The sequence below is a fragment of the Podarcis muralis genome, chromosome 8, assembly GCF_964188315.1.
Source record: "Podarcis muralis chromosome 8, rPodMur119.hap1.1, whole genome shotgun sequence".
NCBI lineage: Eukaryota > Metazoa > Chordata > Lepidosauria > Squamata > Lacertidae > Podarcis > Podarcis muralis.
Genome location: NC_135662.1, coordinates 13,806,575 through 13,825,371, shown reverse-complemented (window position 1 = coordinate 13,825,371; position 18,797 = coordinate 13,806,575). Strand labels below are relative to the sequence as shown.

At 44.6% G+C, this 18,797-nt stretch overlaps 1 protein-coding gene across 11 annotated transcripts in view; it reads right to left on the bottom strand.

Moving 5' to 3' along the window:
• Positions 1-18,797, bottom strand: part of MTSS1 (MTSS I-BAR domain containing 1) — a 164,341-nt gene that overhangs the window by 120,045 nt on the left and 25,499 nt on the right. For all 11 annotated transcript variants that reach the window (XM_028736171.2, XM_028736178.2, XM_028736172.2 and 8 more), the window contains exons 2-3: positions 13,137-13,198; positions 6,064-6,137 (exon numbers count right to left, since the gene is read on the bottom strand). In XM_028736171.2, coding sequence (XP_028592004.2) covers positions 6,064-6,137; positions 13,137-13,198 — 136 coding nt within the window. The remainder of the gene's footprint in view (positions 1-6,063; positions 6,138-13,136; positions 13,199-18,797) is intronic.

The window sequence follows — 18,797 nt, the reverse complement described above, 5'->3', positions numbered from 1 at the left end:
CATACCAGGCAGGCCCCACAAATAACCCAGAGATGCATTTTAAATAAAAGGACACATTCTACTCATGTAAAAACACGCTGATTCCCAGACCATTCGCGGGCTGGATTTAGAAGGCGATTGGGCCGCATCCAGCCCCCCGGGCCTTAGTTTGCCTACCCCTGTACTAACATGTCCTGTCAGCGCAAGGTTTGCCATCCCTCTTTGCTATATGTGCCCCATATCTTCCCAAAATCTACTCCAGAGGTTTGAGGGAACCCCGAGAACAGATTTAGGGGGCGTGCGAGGGGAGAATGTTCTACTGCACAAGCAGAGAACCTTGCGCTGGAAGGACAACTGTCTCAGCACTGGGTGGGATTCTACCCAACAATTCCATAATTTCTTATTTTAAAGACAAACAATGCTTTTCAGGTAGTGATGTAAGAACAAGGCCAGCATATAGGGCAGATGGGGAAACGCAAGGCACACAAAGCAAAATGCAACCTCGCTACTGCTCTATTTTTAAGAGGCTTAATGTGGTTTTAATTGAAGATTGAATTATGTTTAATGAGGAGGATCGCTGAATGTTTATGACGACTCGTACACCAACTTGGAGGGGCAACTGTGTTCTAAAAGGCAGTCAATAAATCAAGAAATAAATCACAGAATCACTGGATTGTAGAACTGGGAGGGATAAAATCTTCCAAACACTCATCATTTCACAAAGCTGTAGCTGATATACGCACACAAAGCAAGTCACATGTTGACCAAGGAACTCAACAGGCTTCCGTTTATCTAAGACAGTCTCTGTTTTGGTTAAATGTTGAAGCGGCAACAAGATAAAGCTTATAATTCCTGTTGAATAGGAGCATTCTGCTTCATACTAAGACTGTATGTACTTGGAAGAGGGCAGGAGGGAAAGGCAAGAGTAGACAAAAGCCACAGGACACGGAAAGTAACTCTAGCTTTCCATTTAGGCGTGTTACCTTTTTAATAATACAGTATGTGTACATGGAAGTATTATACACGAAGCAGTTTTTTTCCTGCAAAGTGAGCACTGATAAAAAGGAGGCTGACGAGGGCTGCTGCAGACTGACAGGGATAAAATGCTTCCCTCAGCTAGAATGGCCAGGCCTTAAAATAGATTGCAAACTTCCCGTAAACAATAATGCTGCGAGGCATTAAACATTTTAACCAGGCAGTCTTCCATTAGGTTTGTTAAAAATTATTTAAAAAGAAAGCCCCCTCCCTCCCTTCCCTGCAATTAGGCACGAGTCAGCATTTTGCGTTGTGCCATGAAACAAGACACTTTTAATACAGCCGTACATGCGCACACACCTGCGCATTTCCTCTTCCCCGCTGGAAAGGCCACAGAACAGTGGTAAGGTATCCGCTCTGCTTGAAGATGGTCCCCGATATCTCCTGCTAGAGAAGACCCCATCTAAAATCTTGGAAGAGCCGCTGCCAGTCTGTGCAGGCAATACTGAGCCAAACGGACTAGAGGTTTCACTCTGTATAAGGCGGCTTCCTAGGTTCCTATGATACACTTGCTGGGACATTGCATTTTCCTTTGAGATGCTACGCAAGAATGGGAAGGGAGGCACACAGGAGCAACGCATACGTTAAGGTAGCACGTTCCCACACGAAAGCAGAGCATGCAACCTGGGGAATAGCCCTGCCTTAAGGCAGGTGTACATGCTGGGTAAATTGGGAGTCAGTTTGAAATAAAAGCAGCATGTGGTCTATGTCCACTCAGGGCATCCTCATCACCTTAGCGCTATTGCAACCTCATGCTAAGAACCGCTTCAGGAAAGCAATTTGCACCCAGCAAGACACCAATGTGCAGAGAATCACCGAGCCCAGCTACCTTCATGGAGGGATGGCGTATATTCCTAGAAAGTAGTCACTTCCGATAGGAACTCTCAGCGTGTGCGTGTGAAGCAATCCTTTCTGAGTGAGAGATTCACCAGAGACATTCCACAGACATGTGGAATCAGACACACACTAACAGCCGGAGCACAGAGCTATCAGGAGCCATTATTCAAAGTTCTGGTTCCACTGAGATGTGAAGTAGTTAAAAGTGTAGACTCGATTCTCCCAGAGGCTTAAGTTTGGCCAAAATTGAGTTCACGCTTCCAGAATTAATGCTAAATACATTATTTCCAGTAAATGAGTCACCATAGGCACTAGAGGGCCGTGAAAATGTGTCTCCTAGGCTTTATAGGCGCGTCTGCCTATGTCAGTCATCCCCAAACTCAGCCCTCCAGATGTCTTGGGACTACAACTCCCATCATCCCTAGCTAGCAGGACCAGTGGTCAGGGATGATGGGAATTGTAGTCCCATAGCATCTGGAGGGCCGAGTTTGGGGATGCCTGACCTATGTACTATCAACTTAAACCAAAGTAGTTGGCAGATTTGGGGTTTTTCCAGCTACTCCCCTATACACCAGGGTGCCTCTCCACAAATATCAACCAGCTTAGTACAAGGGAAACCAATATGGTGCCCTGCAGATGTTGTAGCCTACAATTAGCATTGAACCCTTGGCCATGGTGGATGGGGCTTGTATGATTTATAGTTTGAAACACCTGGAAGGCGCTGTGTTGGCTGCCCTTGAGCTAGCGTATCGGAGAGAAAGATTCTAAACTAGCTGCTTTTCAGATGAGCTACTCTTCCGCAAGTAGAAAGTTATTTATTTTGTGTGTTGGAAAACATTCCAATATGGAATCCTTTCACCTGCAGTGCACACAAACGTGCATACACAAACCCCCATCCGCATCACACAATTCTGCTGCACGTGAACATTAGCCGTGCGATACTACATGCTTTTAAAATAGCAGTTCTCCTCATCAGCGCTACAACCGAACAGCTGGCTCAACCATTAGAGCAGTATTAAATAACTCAGCTCTTAATTAATTGCTCTATTTTTACCCAGCGTTCGCTAGACTTTGAAAGCAAGTCGCAGCGCCAAATGGGGCCTTTTCAGATCACAAGAAGGGCGTATTTCACCCATTTTGTGCAGAGGCTAAATGAAGGCCTAATTCAAGGGTCCTCGCCCCTCTTCCTCCCCCGCAGGTGTTAAGTTTATTCCGAGAACAACACAACAGCAAAGGCTGCTTCTTAGAAACCAGTATTTTGAAGACGACAATAAACCAGAAGCTTTGCGTGCTGAGGGTTTGCCCAGAATATGCTGTTGTATTTTGTTTTAGGAGTGTGCCTGGACTCCCTTCCCCAGTCTGGTTTGTTTGGGGACAGCGTAGGGGGCAGAGAGAGAGAGAGGTGTCTGCCAAATCTCTAAAGGGCAACTTTTGGCAAGAGAGCATCTTACAAGTTAAGGTGGAGAAACAGGTAACACAGTAGGAAGTCTAAAGCAGTCATAGGCAAACTCGGCCCTCCAGATGTTTTGGGACTACAACTCCCATCATCCCTGACCACTGGTCCTGTTAGCTGGGGATGATGGGAGTTGTAGTCTCAAAACATCTGGAGGGCTGAGTTTGCCTATGCCTGGTCTAAAGCCACCAGCTTTGGAATACATGCAGTAAATCTGTTGGGATTACTCTGTAGCAAAGCACCAAAACACTGTCCAGCGGATACTGTTCCCAAACGCAAGCAGAAAAGTACAAAGTGTCAGGCCACGATTGCGAACCTGAGGCATGATTTGGCAGGGGCTATTTTGCCCAGGGTACTCCAGGGGCCTTGCTAAACTTGACTGCTCAGGACACACCATGAGGCAGAAACATGCGCAAGAGAGCAAGCTGCGAGGCCCGTCTATCTCTCCTCCACCTCCAGCCCCTTCTTCTGACAGCCCCACCAAGATGCGACATTAAGGCAGCACCGTCAACCACCGCTTTGATCACCAGGAAATGCCTTTGGACATCGCAATGTCCCTTTCCCACCTCTGCATCACCACCCATAGCTCTAAGACAGGGGTTGCTAACCCGCAGCGTTCCAGATGTTGTTGGATCAGCCCCAGCCAGAATGGGAAATGGTCAGGGATGATGGGAGTTGTAGTCCAATAACATCTGGAAGGGCCCTACTCCTTGAGGTATTGTGGTTGACGAAATAAATTTATTTTTTACACACTTTTGCAGTGACACATGTCACTTAGTTAGGAATATCAGAATAGCGGAAAGTTGAGTTGCCAATAATTATGCATGGCTCACGCATACACTTTTTTAGACGTGTAACGCAGGGGAATCTACAGTGGTGCCCCGCAAGACGAACGCCTCGCAAGACGGAAAACCCGCTAGACGAAAGGGTTTTCCGTTTTGGAGGCGCTTCGCAAAACGAATTTCCCTATGGGCTTCCTTCGCAAGACGAAAGCCCATAGGGAAATCTCCGGGACAGCGGGGAAGCGCAGCGCGTCTTCCCCACTGTCCTCGGACCTCCTCCGAAGGCTGACGGCGGGGCGGAGAGACCTCCTCCCGCCGCCAGCCTTCGTTTCTCCGCTATCCCGGACGGCTTTTGAAGGCAGGCAGGGAGGGGGAGCAAAGACTTTCGCCGGTCCAGGACCTCTTCTGAAGGCTGGTGGGGGGCAAAAGTCTTTGCTCCCCCCTGCCTGCCTTCCTGGGGGCTTTTAAATCGCCCCGGGACAGCAGAGAAGTCCTCCGGTGTCCCGGGGTTTTTTAAAATGCTGGCGGGCGGCAGCGGAGGCTTCGCTGCCGCCCGCCAGCATTTTAAGATCGCCCCGGACAGCGGAGAAGTCCTCCGCTGTCCCGGGATTTTTTAAAATGCTGGGGGTGGGAAGAAAAGCCCTTGTCCCCCCCAGCCTTAAGAAGAGGTCGGGGGACAGACTGTCCCCGGACCTGGTCTGAAGTCGGTTTCCATAGGAACGCATTGATTGATTTTCAATGCATTCCTATGGGAAACCGTGCTTCGCAAGACGAAAAACTCGCAAGAAGAAAAACTTGCGGAACGAATTAATTACGTCTTGCGAGGCACCACTGTATAGTTTTTCCCAAGTGGCCTTCTATAGGATTGTGCCAGGCACCCCAAATGGGGGATATTACCTACCCACTGAAAAGCAGGAAACAGACACTGGCGTAATCAAATGATGATGAAAATCCACGCAGCACTGCAGGAGGCTGAACTAGACCTTTCGAATACGAGAATCAGAGATGGAAAGGACCGTGAGGGCCATCTACTCCTACCTACCCCCTGCAATGCAGGAATATCTTTTGCCCAATGTGGCGCTCAAACCCATGACCTTGTGATTAAGTGTCTCTTCCTGGGCTATCAATTCCATGATTCTAACAGAGCCAAGATATAGTCCTCTGGAGCAAATTAAGAATACATACACAAGCAGAAGCCTCACAGTGTAAGTAAAGACTGCAAACTGGAAAGGAAAGGTCCCTGGAAGATTGTCACCTTTGCCAAACTATACAGAATTGGCTTCGGCTTCCAAGTGTAAGACTGCCAAAAACACCAGGCTCCTAAGAAGCTGCTCGTCTATGGTGAGTAAGTAATTAGCTCTGGGCACGGAAGTCTTTGTAAACTGGAAACAGTATTTTACTCCTCCTTTCAGGTGGTCGTGAGCAGCATAGCTAAGTAAAATGAACTGCAGACTTACCTTGCAAAGCTGCAAAACACATTTGCATTCTGCTCTCATAACACGCTCCAATGTATTTCAGTAAATCCACCTTTTTTATATATATAAAAAATTCTAACCCACCCTTTTCATTTTGGACCGAGATACCGTTCAGATGGCGAAATACAGCAGCGTGCCTGTTATTTACACCAGTCAAACTTCAATGACAGGTTTCTGGCTTTTCGGGTTTTTCCAAGCCGTCTATTAATTTTATTTATTTATTATTTCTGCTCATGTAGTACATATTCACACTTTCGAGGGAACGGGGGACTATTTCACAGATGTCTAACAGATTTGGCTGTTGGCAGGGTTTCAGAGAGAGAGAGAGAGAGACAGGGAGAGCCTACTAATGTTAAAATCACATAATATTTTGCTCAACAGAATAAAACGCAACTCAGCCTTCGCCAAACTTCCTTCGACAACCTGGTGCCCACCAGCCATAGCCGAAAACATCTGGAGGGCATCAGGTTAGCAAAGGCTGTAAAGAGAAACATCTGCTTACCACGGGTGTTGGTCGCCATGTCGGCCACTTTCTGAAAGGCATCTAAGAACGCCGCTGCTGCTACCACCGTTGTCCTAAAATACAAGGCAGATAATGTGATGTTAGAAACCGCGAAACACAGCTTATTTAGAACTCTGCGCACCAAGAAGGAAAATGCATTAGCATTGCAAACATAAAAGAAAAACAACAACAACCTCCTCATTTGAGTTCCTGCAAAATACAAAAAAGGACTCTCACAGCTTTATTTGTACAGTGGTACCTCTGGTTGCAAACAGGATCTGTTCCGGAGGCCCGTTCGCAACCTGAAAAGCCTGCAACCTGAAGCGCCGTATCTGCGCAGGTGCGCAGCGTGATTTGGTGTTTGTGCGCATGCGCGAAGCGCGAATTAGCACTACTGCACATGCGCAAGCAGCGAAACCCGGAAGTAACCCTTTCCGGTACTTCCGGGTCACCACAGGACGCAACCTGAAAAAACATGGAGCAAACGTAACATGAGTTATGACTGTACCCTAAATCACTTTCTTGCTTTTGGATGGCACCACAGAAAACTTGCTTTTCTCCCATTTTCTTACAGAGTTTACTTGAACAACAACAACAAAAAGACAGGTGGTGCTTCTAAAGGAGAGAGGGAGGACCTCTAAAGCTTCTAATCTGTTGCTGAACTACATCTCCTATTCATCCCAGCCAGTACAGCCAATGGGCAGGGATGATGGGATATGTAGTTCATCTGGAAAGCCAGCCTCCCATCATCCCTGAACACCGGCCATCTTGTCAGGAGCTGGTGGAGAGTTTGGAGTCCAAGAAGAAATCTGGAGGTCTACAGGTTCAACGTTTCTGCTCTGAAGAATGAAGGAAGGTAAATAATTATTCCGATATGCAGTGAAGAACTGTTATCAACAGCATCCTCCGCACACATTAGTTTTTTGGGAGTGTACATCTAAGAAGAGCAGCACCTAAAATCTTGGCATGAATGCACGAATCATGTGAGTTTCGCAGCGACATCTGCCCAACTTCCAGCCAAGTCTATACTTGAATGAAAAAAACTCATGTAGAGTATGAAACAGTCGTTGGACAGAAGAGAGAAGGAAGAACACAGAATTACAAATCCAAGCAATTACTGGATTTGAGTGGCATGTTTGACAACTAAACCATATTTTATCCTGTTTGAATGTGTGCTTTAATACACAGAGGGAGAGAGACAATCCTCAAGCTTTTAAACGGTGCAGGGATACTGTAAATGATACTTGGAGCCGCAGATAGCCAACCTGTGCCCTCCAGATGTTGCCTGATCCCAACTCCCATCAGTCAGCATGGTGCTGGTGCTGGGAATTGTAGTTCAACATCGTGCAGGATAGATCCTGAAGCTGAGGCTCCAATACTTTGGCCACCTCATGAGAAGAGAAGACTCCCTGGAAAAGACCCTGATGTTGGGAAAGATGGAGGGCAGAAGGAGAAGGGGACGACAGAGGACGAGATGGTTGGGTAGTGTTCTCGAAGCTACCAGCATGAGTTTGACCAAACTGCGGGAGGCAGTGGAAGACAGGAGTGCCTGGCGTGCTCTGGTCCACGGGGTCACGAAGAGTCGGACACAACTAAACAACAACAACAACAAATTGTGCAGGAGGCACCGAAATGGCTAGGCATTGCTTTAAGCTGTACCCTGAAGACTCAACGCGATCCTCTCCCAATGCTGTTGGTTCGTAAATTCCTGACCTAAAGGCGAAATTACTATACTATCTCCAGCACCTGCTTCTCGGCCACCTATGGATGTTCCAGGCGCAAAGTTACGGAGCAAGTTTCTGTCTCTTAAAACAGAAAGGCTATCGACACTACTGCTCCCAGAAATAAATGGTCAGTCTAGCAAAGCTGGGGGAAAACAGCCTTTGAGGATAAGGCTTAGACCTCGTAGATCTCTTCTGAGGATAAAAATAACAAGCAAGAGTGCTGTGCATTAAGAAATATAACAACAGGAAAGGGCAGCATTCTGACCAGACTCCTGCACAATGGGCCCAGTACTCGTTTGATCAATGCTGGCTTATCTCTCACACCACAGGTGAAGGGTATCTAGCAAAATGTACGCAAAAGCCCACTAGTCTCACATCAGGCAAACCAGCGGAACAGTGCTGGGTACAGACAAGGAGCAGACCAGCCCTTCAGGAGCCTACGAGCCTAGCAAAAATCCCTGGAAGGAAAAGATCTGTTTGCTCACACTGCAGAGCGGCTTCAGGTAAAGGGACCCCTGACCATTAGGTCCAGTCGTGACCGACTCTGGGGTTGCAGCACTCATCTCGCTTTATTGGCCGAGGGAGCAGGCGTACAGCTTCCGGGTCATGTGGCCAGCATGACTAAGCCGCTTCTGGCGAACCAGAGCAGTGCATGGAAACACCGTTTACCTTCCCACCGGAGCGGTACCTATTTATCTACTTGCACTTTGACATGCTTTCAAACTGCTAGGTTGGCAGGAGCAGAGACCGAGCAACGGGAGCTCACCCCATTGCGGGGGATTTGAACCGCCGACCTTCTCATCGGCAAGTCCTAGGCTCTGTGGTTTAACCCACAGCACCACCCGCGTCCCCATAGAGCGGCTTCAGGTATTCTAAAGCAAATAGGGCCTCCACTTTACATTTAGAGTATCCCAGGAGGTGACCCTACCATGGGGCAAGGGGCAACAGCTGCTTCATGCAGGTGAATCTGGGCGCATCAACATGGAATGCCAGAGCATTCTAGCCCATGCAATGCCACCTCTGCCAGGTCATTCTCCACTTCAAGACCTGTTGGAAGAGCTGCACAAGACTTCAATGGCACTTGCACTGGGAAACTTCCTGGTTTACTGCACTCATATTACTAGAGATGTGAAGGCCTGTGGGGAAAATATTTTTGAGGGTCCTTTTCCCCCATTTTTTCCTATGGATTCCCCACCCCTCCACATCTCTAGAAGGGCACCATTTCGTATTTTGGGAGTAAGTGCACAAAGACAGCTTGAGTCCGCCCTAGATCACCTGATATTGGACGGCCTGCACAGTTTCTCCTTTCCTGCACTGCAGGGGTTTGGACTAGATTACCCTGGGTGTCCCTTCCAACTCTACACTTCTAAGAAGCTGATGTGCGCGTGTTTGCATTCGGAGACCATGTGCACCTCAACAGGGAAAATAATGCAGGCTTAGCTTTGAATGTTCCAACTAAAAAATGGAAGGGGGAAGAGAGTTCAGCTGGACTTCCTCTCCTCCCTGCTTTTTTTTTAAAAAGAGCATGTCGTATCAGTGGTTCCTCTGACCAAAAAACATGATCAGCAGTATCACACGAGGATGAATCTGTTGCTGGGCTGGACCACTTCAAAATTCAGGTAAGGTAACCCTCAAAAACAGGCTTCCTCAACCTCGGCCCTCCAGATGTTTTGAGACTGCAATTCCCATCATCCCTGACCACTGGTCCTGCTAGCTAGGGATCATGGGAGTTGTAGGCCAAAAAAAAACATCTGGAGGGCCGAGGTTGAGGAAGCCTGCTCAAAAATATGACTCCCTCATTATTTATATTCATAACTAGCCTGGGGAGAATGTTCTAGCCTGACATGATAGTTCAATGCACAGGGACAATAGCTGGAGGAGCATTCAAACAGTCACACACCCCCATCACTTTCAGTCTTAAGATGTACAGATTCATCGCAGAAGTCTGAGGATGATGTAGCTTGGCCAAGCATTCCTTCCACACAAAACTCCTAGGAAGCTGCCTTGGCTTGCAAACACAATGGCCTTTTTATTCCCTTTTCCAAGCATGCATCCAGTAGCGGCAGGTCCCCAGATTCTTACTCTCAGCAAGAAACAAAATGTAAATCCGGGCTTCCTAAATATAGCCGGCACTTCATGAATAAGTAGGTCTTAAGGACCCTGCTCACCTCAAAAACTTGTGCTGAAGTGCTTCCTTCTCTAAAGTAATTGCATATTCAGATTTAAATTTTAAAAAGGAATCTGGGACATGACTTTGGGGAGAAACGAAAAACAAGGGCACAGCAGCAGGAGAGAAAGGAACTAAACACAGGTTCAAAATGAAGAATTCTTTAAGATGGAACCTGTCTGTGGCGGGCAACCCCATGCTTGCCAACATCAGTTAACGGTGAAGAGGCCTTGACATCTGCAATGGAGAATCAACCTGCAGAAGGGAAGGTCTTCTCTATCCAGAGTTTTCTGCCCCTTCCACACACATGCACACACAATTCCCCCCCAGAGCTTGCAAACACATCCTGGAATCCCACCCTAAAGACAAAACTCAGCCAGGAAAAGGTGTTGCGAAGGGGAAAGCAGCAGGGGCGATGACCAAGGGTTAAGCACCTCCCACCTGCCTGCTGTTTCTCCCCTGCAGAAACAACCCCTCCCTCCTTCCAAAATCACTTTGCGCAGCAGAGAATCGCAGGGATGAAAAATCTCTTAGTAAAGGTAAAGGTACCCCTGCCCGTACGGGCCAGTCTTGCCAGACTCTGGGGTTGTGCGCCCATCTCACTCAAGAGGCCGGGGGCCAGCGCTGTCCGAAGACACTTCCGGGTCACATGGCCAGCGTGACATCGCTGCTCTGGTGAGCCAGAGCCGCACACGGAAACGCCTTTTACCTTCCTGCCAGTAAGCGGTCCCTATTTATCTACTTGCACCCGGGGGTGCTTTCGAACTGCTAGGTTGGCAGGCACTGGGACCGAGCAGCGGGAGCGCACCCCGCCACAGGGATTCGAACCGCCGACCTTTCGATCGGCAAGCCCTAGGCGCTGAGGCTTTTACCCACAGCGCCACCCGCATCCCGAAAAATCTCTTATTTACTGCTAAAAGCCAAGTTACAGCCTCAGACCACCAGCACTCCTGGGCACTAAACAGCCACATAGAAAAGGTTAAGATGCACAGCATTTCATAGGTCAGCTGAAGACTTTTAAGACGCACATAAAATCCCCCTCTCTTTGCAGCCGCTGGAGAATCAAGAAATCGTTAGCCAAGATCTGCTGTAGGGAAAATGGTTCACAGCAAGAGGGGACTCGGAATGCCAAGCAAGCTGCTCTCGTGGGGAAGGTTTTCATCCACTGTTCACGGCACACTGCCGAAGAAACAAGGGTATAAAAGAACAGAGTGCAGCTCAGCTGCAAGGAAACTGAAGCCCCCTCCCCATCTTCTCCTCCAGCAGCTGATCAATAGTATAGGTATGAACCGTACAGAGCTGGGAGCCCTTAACAAAGGGAAAGAGAGAAGAATGAATGTCAACGTTGTCCTTCTGCTTCAAGAAAGGCTAAGTGAGATGTGTGGAATGGAGTCAGTTAACCAAACACCCTCTGTTGTTGTTGTTTAGTCGTTTAGTCATGACCGACTCTTCGTGACCCCATGGACCAGAGCACGCCAGGCGCTCGTCTTCCACTGCTTCCCACAGTTTGGTCAAACTCATGCTGGTAGTTTGACCAAGAGAACACTGTCCAACCATCTTGTCCTCTGTCGTCCCCTTCTCCTTGTGCCCTCCATCTTTCCCAACATCAGGGTCTTTTCCAGGGAGTCTTCTCTTCTCATGAGGTGGCCTAAGTATTGGAGTCTCAGCTTCACGATCTGTCCTTCCAGTGAGCACTCAAGGCTGATTTCCTTAAGAATGGAGAGGTTTGATCTTCTTGCAGTCCATGGGACTCTCAAGAGTCTCCTCCAGCACCATAATTCAAAAGCATCAATTCTTCGGCGATCAGCCTTCTTTATGGAAACACCCTCTAGATTTAGCATATTCATTTCTGGTTATTTAGGCATTATCAACAACCGCGAAGCAGAAAACAAGACAAACCAGATTGTTATTCACTTGTTAAATAAACAGAATTCAGCGGAATCTTAGGCTAACTGCACTCCCAACTTTGCAGAGACACGGGCAAGTAGAAAGCCGATCTCCTGAGTAATTTTATTGTCAAAGATAAACTGCCCAATCTAAGCTTCCTGTATCAAACAAGAACAGAACAGAACAACTCTGTTTCTCCCTGTGGAAACTTCAACAAATTTGCATGTAAATAAGGACAGCTTTACTAAACCTGAACTGCTGCACCAACTTGCAAACGGAATGCGAGCACCAATTTGCAGGGTCTACCTGCACCGTCTCCGCAAAATGCTTTCAATTTCCTCTCTTCCAAGCAAGCTATGGGGAAAATGTCTAGATGAGGATTTGCAAAAAAACTAAAAATCATATCCAGATCAAAAATGCAAAATCCATATCCAGGGTAGGGCCTGAAGCAAAGCCACTGGAGGAAGGAAGTGCATCCTCAAAGCACCAGAGGAATATGCTACTCACTTTTAGTACCTGCCAGTAAGTAGAGTTTGAAATGTCTGCTTGACATTTCCTCCAAATTATATTAACAGACAATGGGAGGACTGGGTTTCTGAAAAGACCACACCCAGATGACATCTGTATTTCGCAGAGCATTTGCTGTGGCAAAGGGAGAGCCGTGCACAGTGACTCTGGAATATTGAAAAGAATCTAACAAGAGCTATGTGCACGTTGCAGACTTCACACTGGTTCTCTGGAAACAACAGTTTGCAAATCATAAAGCTAGCCATGGGAATGGATGTTTCCCATTCTCCTTTCACTTTGCCTTTACCCGTGGTTCAAAATTGTACATCAGGGCTGGGGAAGCCGTGGTCCTACAAATGTTGCTGGGACTCCAACTCCCATCTTCCCAGACCATTGGCCATGCCGGTTGGGGCTGATGGGAGTTGGAGTCCAACACCCCCTAGAGAGTCACAGGTTCCTCGCTCTCTTGTGCACAGTATTTGATAAGGTTAGCACAAACTTCCTGAGTAACTATCGCTTCCTAATTTATATCAAACCAAGGGTTCCAAAGCACTGAAGGTTTGATTCCAAACTACGGAACGAGACAAGGGGAATTTGCTCTGCAAATGGGGAGGAGAAAGGGGGAAAGGAGTGTGTGTTCTGGGAGCTGTCTCCAGATTTCCAAACCATCATTTGCCGAGAGCCAGCAAACATTTGCGCTCCAAGTCCAAGCTTATTTGAAGTGCAGACATTTTAGTAGATTAAAGGAGCAACTCTGACAAAAAGAGAGGAACGAGGGTTTAGCTTACCTAAGCTGAGACTGCAACTTCCCAGCTTTGTTTATGAAATCTTCCCAAACCGGATAGCTTCCCTGGAAGAGAGAGAAAAAACAAAAATGCAGAATGAAATACCTTCAGTTTGATCAGATTTTTTTATTTTTTTTTTTTTATAATAAATTTTTATTAGTTTTCCATAAATAAAGAATAAACAAAACAAAAACATAGACATAAACAAACAAAAACATGACTTCCCCATACCACCCCTTTTCTGCATTCTTGTTTCAAGATTTTTCAGCAACCCTCTGATCATAACTTAAATATATTTCATGTATTTAACTTCAGTTAGTTATTAATACAACTGTAGTTCTTTATCTCTTATAACTCTGAGCCCCTAGTTTTCCAAATTAGAACAGTTTTTAAGATAAACTTTAAATTTGTTCCAATCTTCATCCACCGCCTCTTTCCCCCGGTCTCGAATTCTGCCAGTCATCTCTGCCAGTCCCATATAGTCGATCACCTTCGTCTGCCATTCTTCCAACGTGGGTAAATCTTGCGTCTTCCAATACTTTGCTAAAAGAATTCTTGCTGCTGTGGTGGCGTACATAAAAAATGTCCTATCCTTCTTTGGCACCATTTGGCCCACCATACCCAAGAGAAAGGCCTCTGGTTTTTTAACAAACGTTCTCTTCAGAACTTTTTTTATTTCATTATAGATCATTTCCCAGAAAGCCTTAATCTTCGGGCAGGTCCACCAAAGGTGATAGAAGGTTCCCTCCGTTTCACTGCACTTCCAACACTTGTTATTGGGCAAATGATAGATCTTTGCTAACTTAGCAGGAGTCATGTACCACCTGTAGATCATTTTCATAATGTTTTCTTTTAAGGCATTGCATGCCGTAAATTTAACACCAGTGGTCCATAACTGCTCCCAGTCTGCAAATTCAATGTCATGCCCAATGTCCTGTGCCCATTTAATCATATTAGATTTCACCATTTCATCTTGAGTATTCCATTTCAACAGCAAGTTGTACATTCTTGACAAATTTTTAGTATTGGGTTCTAACAGTTCTGTTTCTAATTTTGACTTCTCCACCTGGAAGCCTTTCTTTCTGTCCTGTTTAAATACTTCGTTTATCTGTCGATAATGTAACCAATCTCTCACCTTAAATTTCAGTTTCTCAAAACTCTGCAATTTTACATTTTCACCATCTTGTTCTATAATTTCACAATATTTAGGCCAATTAGAACCCATATTCAATTTTTTCACCTCTTTTGCTTCCATTGGTGACAACCACCTGGGGGTTTTACTTTCAAACAGGTCTTTATACTTAATCCAAACATTATACAGAGCCTTCCTTACCATATGGTTCTTAAAACCTTTATGCAATTTTACCTTGTCATACCATATATATGCATGCCAACCAAATCTGTTGTCAAATCCTTCAAGGTCCAAAATGTCTGTATTCTCGAGGAGCAGCCAATCTTTCAACCAGCAAAACGCTGCTGATTCATAGTAAAGTCTTAAGTCCGGCAGGGCAAAACCCCCTCTATCTTTCGCATCTGTTAATGTCTTAAATTTTACTCTTGGCTTTTTGCCCTGCCAAACAAATTTCGATATGTCTTTCTGCCACCTCTTGAAACAGTCCATCTTGTCTATTATTTGTAATGTCTGAAACAGAAATAACATTCTAGGCAATACATTCATTTTGATAACAGCAATTCTGCCTAACAAGGAAAGTTTCAGCCTTGACCATATGTCTAAATCTTTCTTAACTTCTGTCCAACATTTATCATAATTGTCTTTAAAAAGATTCACATTTTTCGATGTCAAATTCACCCCCAGGTACTTCACTTTTTTTGCTATCTCCAAACCTGTTTCATTCTGGAATGTCTCTTTTTCTTCATTTGTTAGGTTTTTTTCCAATACTTTAGTTTTTTGTTTGTTCAGCTTAAATCCTGCAACTTGACCAAATATCTCGATCAGTTCTAAAACTCTTTTTGTACTAGTGATTGGCTGTTGCAAAGTCAAAACTAGGTCATCTGCAAATGCCCTTAATTTATACTCTTTCACTCCGACCTGAATTCCTTTAACCAACTGGTCCTTTCTAATCATATTTAACAAAACCTCCAGAACTAGTATGAAAAGTAGGGGGGAAATAGGACATCCCTGTCGTGTTCCTTTCTCTATGGCTATCTCTTCCGTTACCACATTGTTCACAATTAGCTTTGCCTTCTGCTCAGAGTAAATTGCACCTATACCATTTTCAAAACCTTGGCCTACCCCCATCCCTTGGAGATTCTTTTTCATAAAACTCCAACAAATATTGTCAAAGGCTTTCTCCGCGTCCACAAAAATCAAAACCGCTTTTCTGTTAATGTTCATTTCCAACAGTTCCACAATGTCTATTATGTTCCTCACATTGTCAGACATGTGTCTACCCGGGAGAAAGCCAGATTGATCCTTATGAATCTCACCTGTCAATACTTTCTTCAGTCTTTTTGCTAAAATGTCTGCAAAAATTTTGTAATCCACATTTAATAATGATATCGGGCGGTAGTTCTTAACCTGGTTCTTTTCAGTCTCGGTCTTTGGTATAAGTGAGATAAAAGCCTCTTTCCACGTTTCAGGTGCCTTTTTCCCCTCCAATATTTCATTGCAAACTTCTTTTAGTGGTTGCACTAAACCTTCTCTCAAAGCTTTATAATATCTAGCCGTCAGTCCGTCTGGTCCTGGAGACTTTCCCAGTTGTGCCTTTTGTATGGCCTCCTCTATTTCCTGTTCTGTTATTTTCTCATTCAAAATCAACTTGCCCTGTTCTGGAATTTTCGGTAGTCCATAATTTTTAAGAAATTCTTCTATTTCTTGTTCATTTACTGGCCCTTGTGTGTATAATTTCCTAAAAAAACTTTGGAAACAGTTACTTATCTCATTTGGCTTATGAACATTCTTTCCCTCTATCTCCAAACAAGTAACTGTGTTCAATTTTTGTCTCTTTTTCAATTGCCATGCAAGGAGCTTCCCACACTTGTCTGCAGACTCAAAAGTCCTTTGTCTCATTTGTTTAATTTTCCATTCTATCTCTTGATTTGTCAGTTCCATATATTGCGTCTGATAATATTTTATTTCTCTCAAAATTTCTTGAGACTTTGGTTTTGACCTCAGTTTCTTTTCTCCTTCCTTCATTTTTTCTAAAATTCTTTCTTTCCTTTCATTTTGCTTTTTCCTCTTGATTGAATTCTGTTGTATCAGGAAGCCTCTCATCACGGCTTTACTTGCGTCCCAAATTGTTCTTTTTTCCACATCTGTTCTCAAATTTATCTCGAAGTAATCTTTCAATGTCTTTAGGGCCTTTATACAAAATTGTTCATCTCTAAATAGGGAGTCATTCATTCTCCATCTAAAGGATCCAGTTGTTGTCATTTTCATTTCCATCTTTACGGCATTATGGTCGGAGCAGGTTTTTGGGCAGATTTCTACTTTTTTAATCTTTGTAGCCATCACACTAGATACCCAGATTTGGTCGATTCTCGTCCATGTCATTTTAGATTCCGAGAAAAAAGTTCCCTCTCTCTCGAGAGGATTCTTTGTTCTCCAAATATCAATCAAGTCCATATTTTCCGTCATCTCGAAGAAAGTCTTTGGTAATCTTCCTTCTTTAGATATTGTCTGTCTTTGTGCCTTGTCCATGTTTGTAGAAACCACTCCATTCATATCCCCCATCATTATTATTTTGCAGTCGAGATAATCTAGTAAGGTCTCATGCAACTTCTTAAAAAATTCTGCCTTCCCATCATTTGGTGCATATACTCCAATTATCAAATATTTTTCCCCCTGGATCTGTACTTCAATTGCCAGGTATCTTCCTTCTTCATCCTTAAATTTTAACTTTGGGTCCAATTTTTCCTTTGCATAAATCACTACTCCTCTCTTTTTTACTTTATCAGAAGATATAAATTCTTGTCCCAGTCTTTTGTTCACCAACAATTTCCTGTGTGCTCTAGTTATGTGAGTTTCCTGTAGACATATCAGATCCAGTTGTTCCCTTTTCAAAATGTGGAAAACCTGTCGTTTTTTTCTGGGATGGTTCAAACCGTTGCAATTCCAGCTTAGAAGTTGCAGAGACATTTTGTTTGTTAGATGTTTGATCCTCCGACTGCTCCAAGTTTTTCTTCCTCTTCAGTTGGCAGTTGTGGTAGTCCAAATGATAGATTTGCAATGTCTGTTAGCCCTCCTCCTTCTGGTGTTAATCCTTGCCCTTCTTTTGCCGGATCCACCGTACCTTTCTGTAGGTCCTCTAGGTTTCTCTCCAAAAAGTACTCTTTCTCCTGTACTGTTCTTATTCTTACTTTCTTCCCTTTGTAGTTAAAGGACAACCCCTGTGGGAATTCCCACCTGAAGGGTATGAAGTTCTTCCTCAGCAAATTGGCAAGATCTCTATAAAAGGTCCTCACTTCCAAGATGTATTTAGGGATGTCTTTAAAGATTTGGACTTGAATGTTTCCAATCACCAAAGCTTTTTGATAATGAAGGTTCAGTATCTTGTCTCTTTCCTCTTTGGTTCTAAAGGTGATCAGACAATCCCTTGACTTCTTGCTTTGCTTTCTACCAAGTCTGAAAGCAGTTGTTATCCCCACTTCATCTTCCTCCAGATCTTCTTGCCAATTTTCCAGAATTGCCTCTGTGAGAAATTCCGCCAGATTGTCCTCTTCTTTCTCTGGAACCTGTCTAAATTTCAGATTTCGTTCTTTCCGTTGTAATTCCAGTAAGGAGAGGGCCGCTTCATGCTCATTCACCTTTTTCTCAATCGGCACAAGTCTTTCCTGTGTCTCACCTGCGACAGATTTTGCACTCTCTGCAATTTTCCTTGTTTCTGAAGATTCCTGAATCAGTCTATTTATAGATTCTGTATTTGTTGCCACTGATGTGGTATTCAAATCCAATCTTGCTGTAAGTTCTGTCAATTTCTTTGAATTTTCTGCTGATTGCTTTGTTAAGGCCTCAAGAGATTGATTTATTTTAAGCAGTGCCTGTGTCATAGGTTCCATTGATGCTGCTGTCCCAGTGTCTGGTGCAGGCACTGTGTTGCCAGAGATTGAGCCTCTTTTCTTTTGTGTTTGTTTAACTTTAGATCTGGTTCTTATCTCCTCTGCCGTGCCACTCATATCCCAAGGCCGTTCTCACAGGAAAAACTTGCAATGGAAAATCCCAGTATTAGTCAGTTACTTTACAATTTTTCCCTCTTAGCCCTCAAGAGGGAGCAGTTAAAAGTTTCCAAGTTAGAAACAACAAAGAGACAGAAAGCCGGATGTAGAAAATCTCAAGTCCGCCATTAAAGTTATAAAACTTCTTCTCCAATTTAAATTTGGTTAGTCCAATATCAGTAACAAAGTCCCATTTAAATCTTAAATGTCTTAAAATTTTTCCACCATTTAAGGTGTAGTCTATATCCACTTCAAAGTTGTTTTAAAAAACAGTTTTCCCGGTGTTAAGTCCTGGCAGGTCGTCCCGGGGATCAGAGCAGTGAAAAACTTTGTTTCCCTTTAAGTTAAAAGTATCTTCGCAAGACTGTCTTTTTTTCCCCCTTCTCCTGCCAATCTGGAGGGGAGAGATACTTTTGACAGCTCAGGTTTGACAGTTCGCAACTAAGTCTCTAATAACTGCAGCGAGGTCTTTCGTTGCTTTAAATTCCT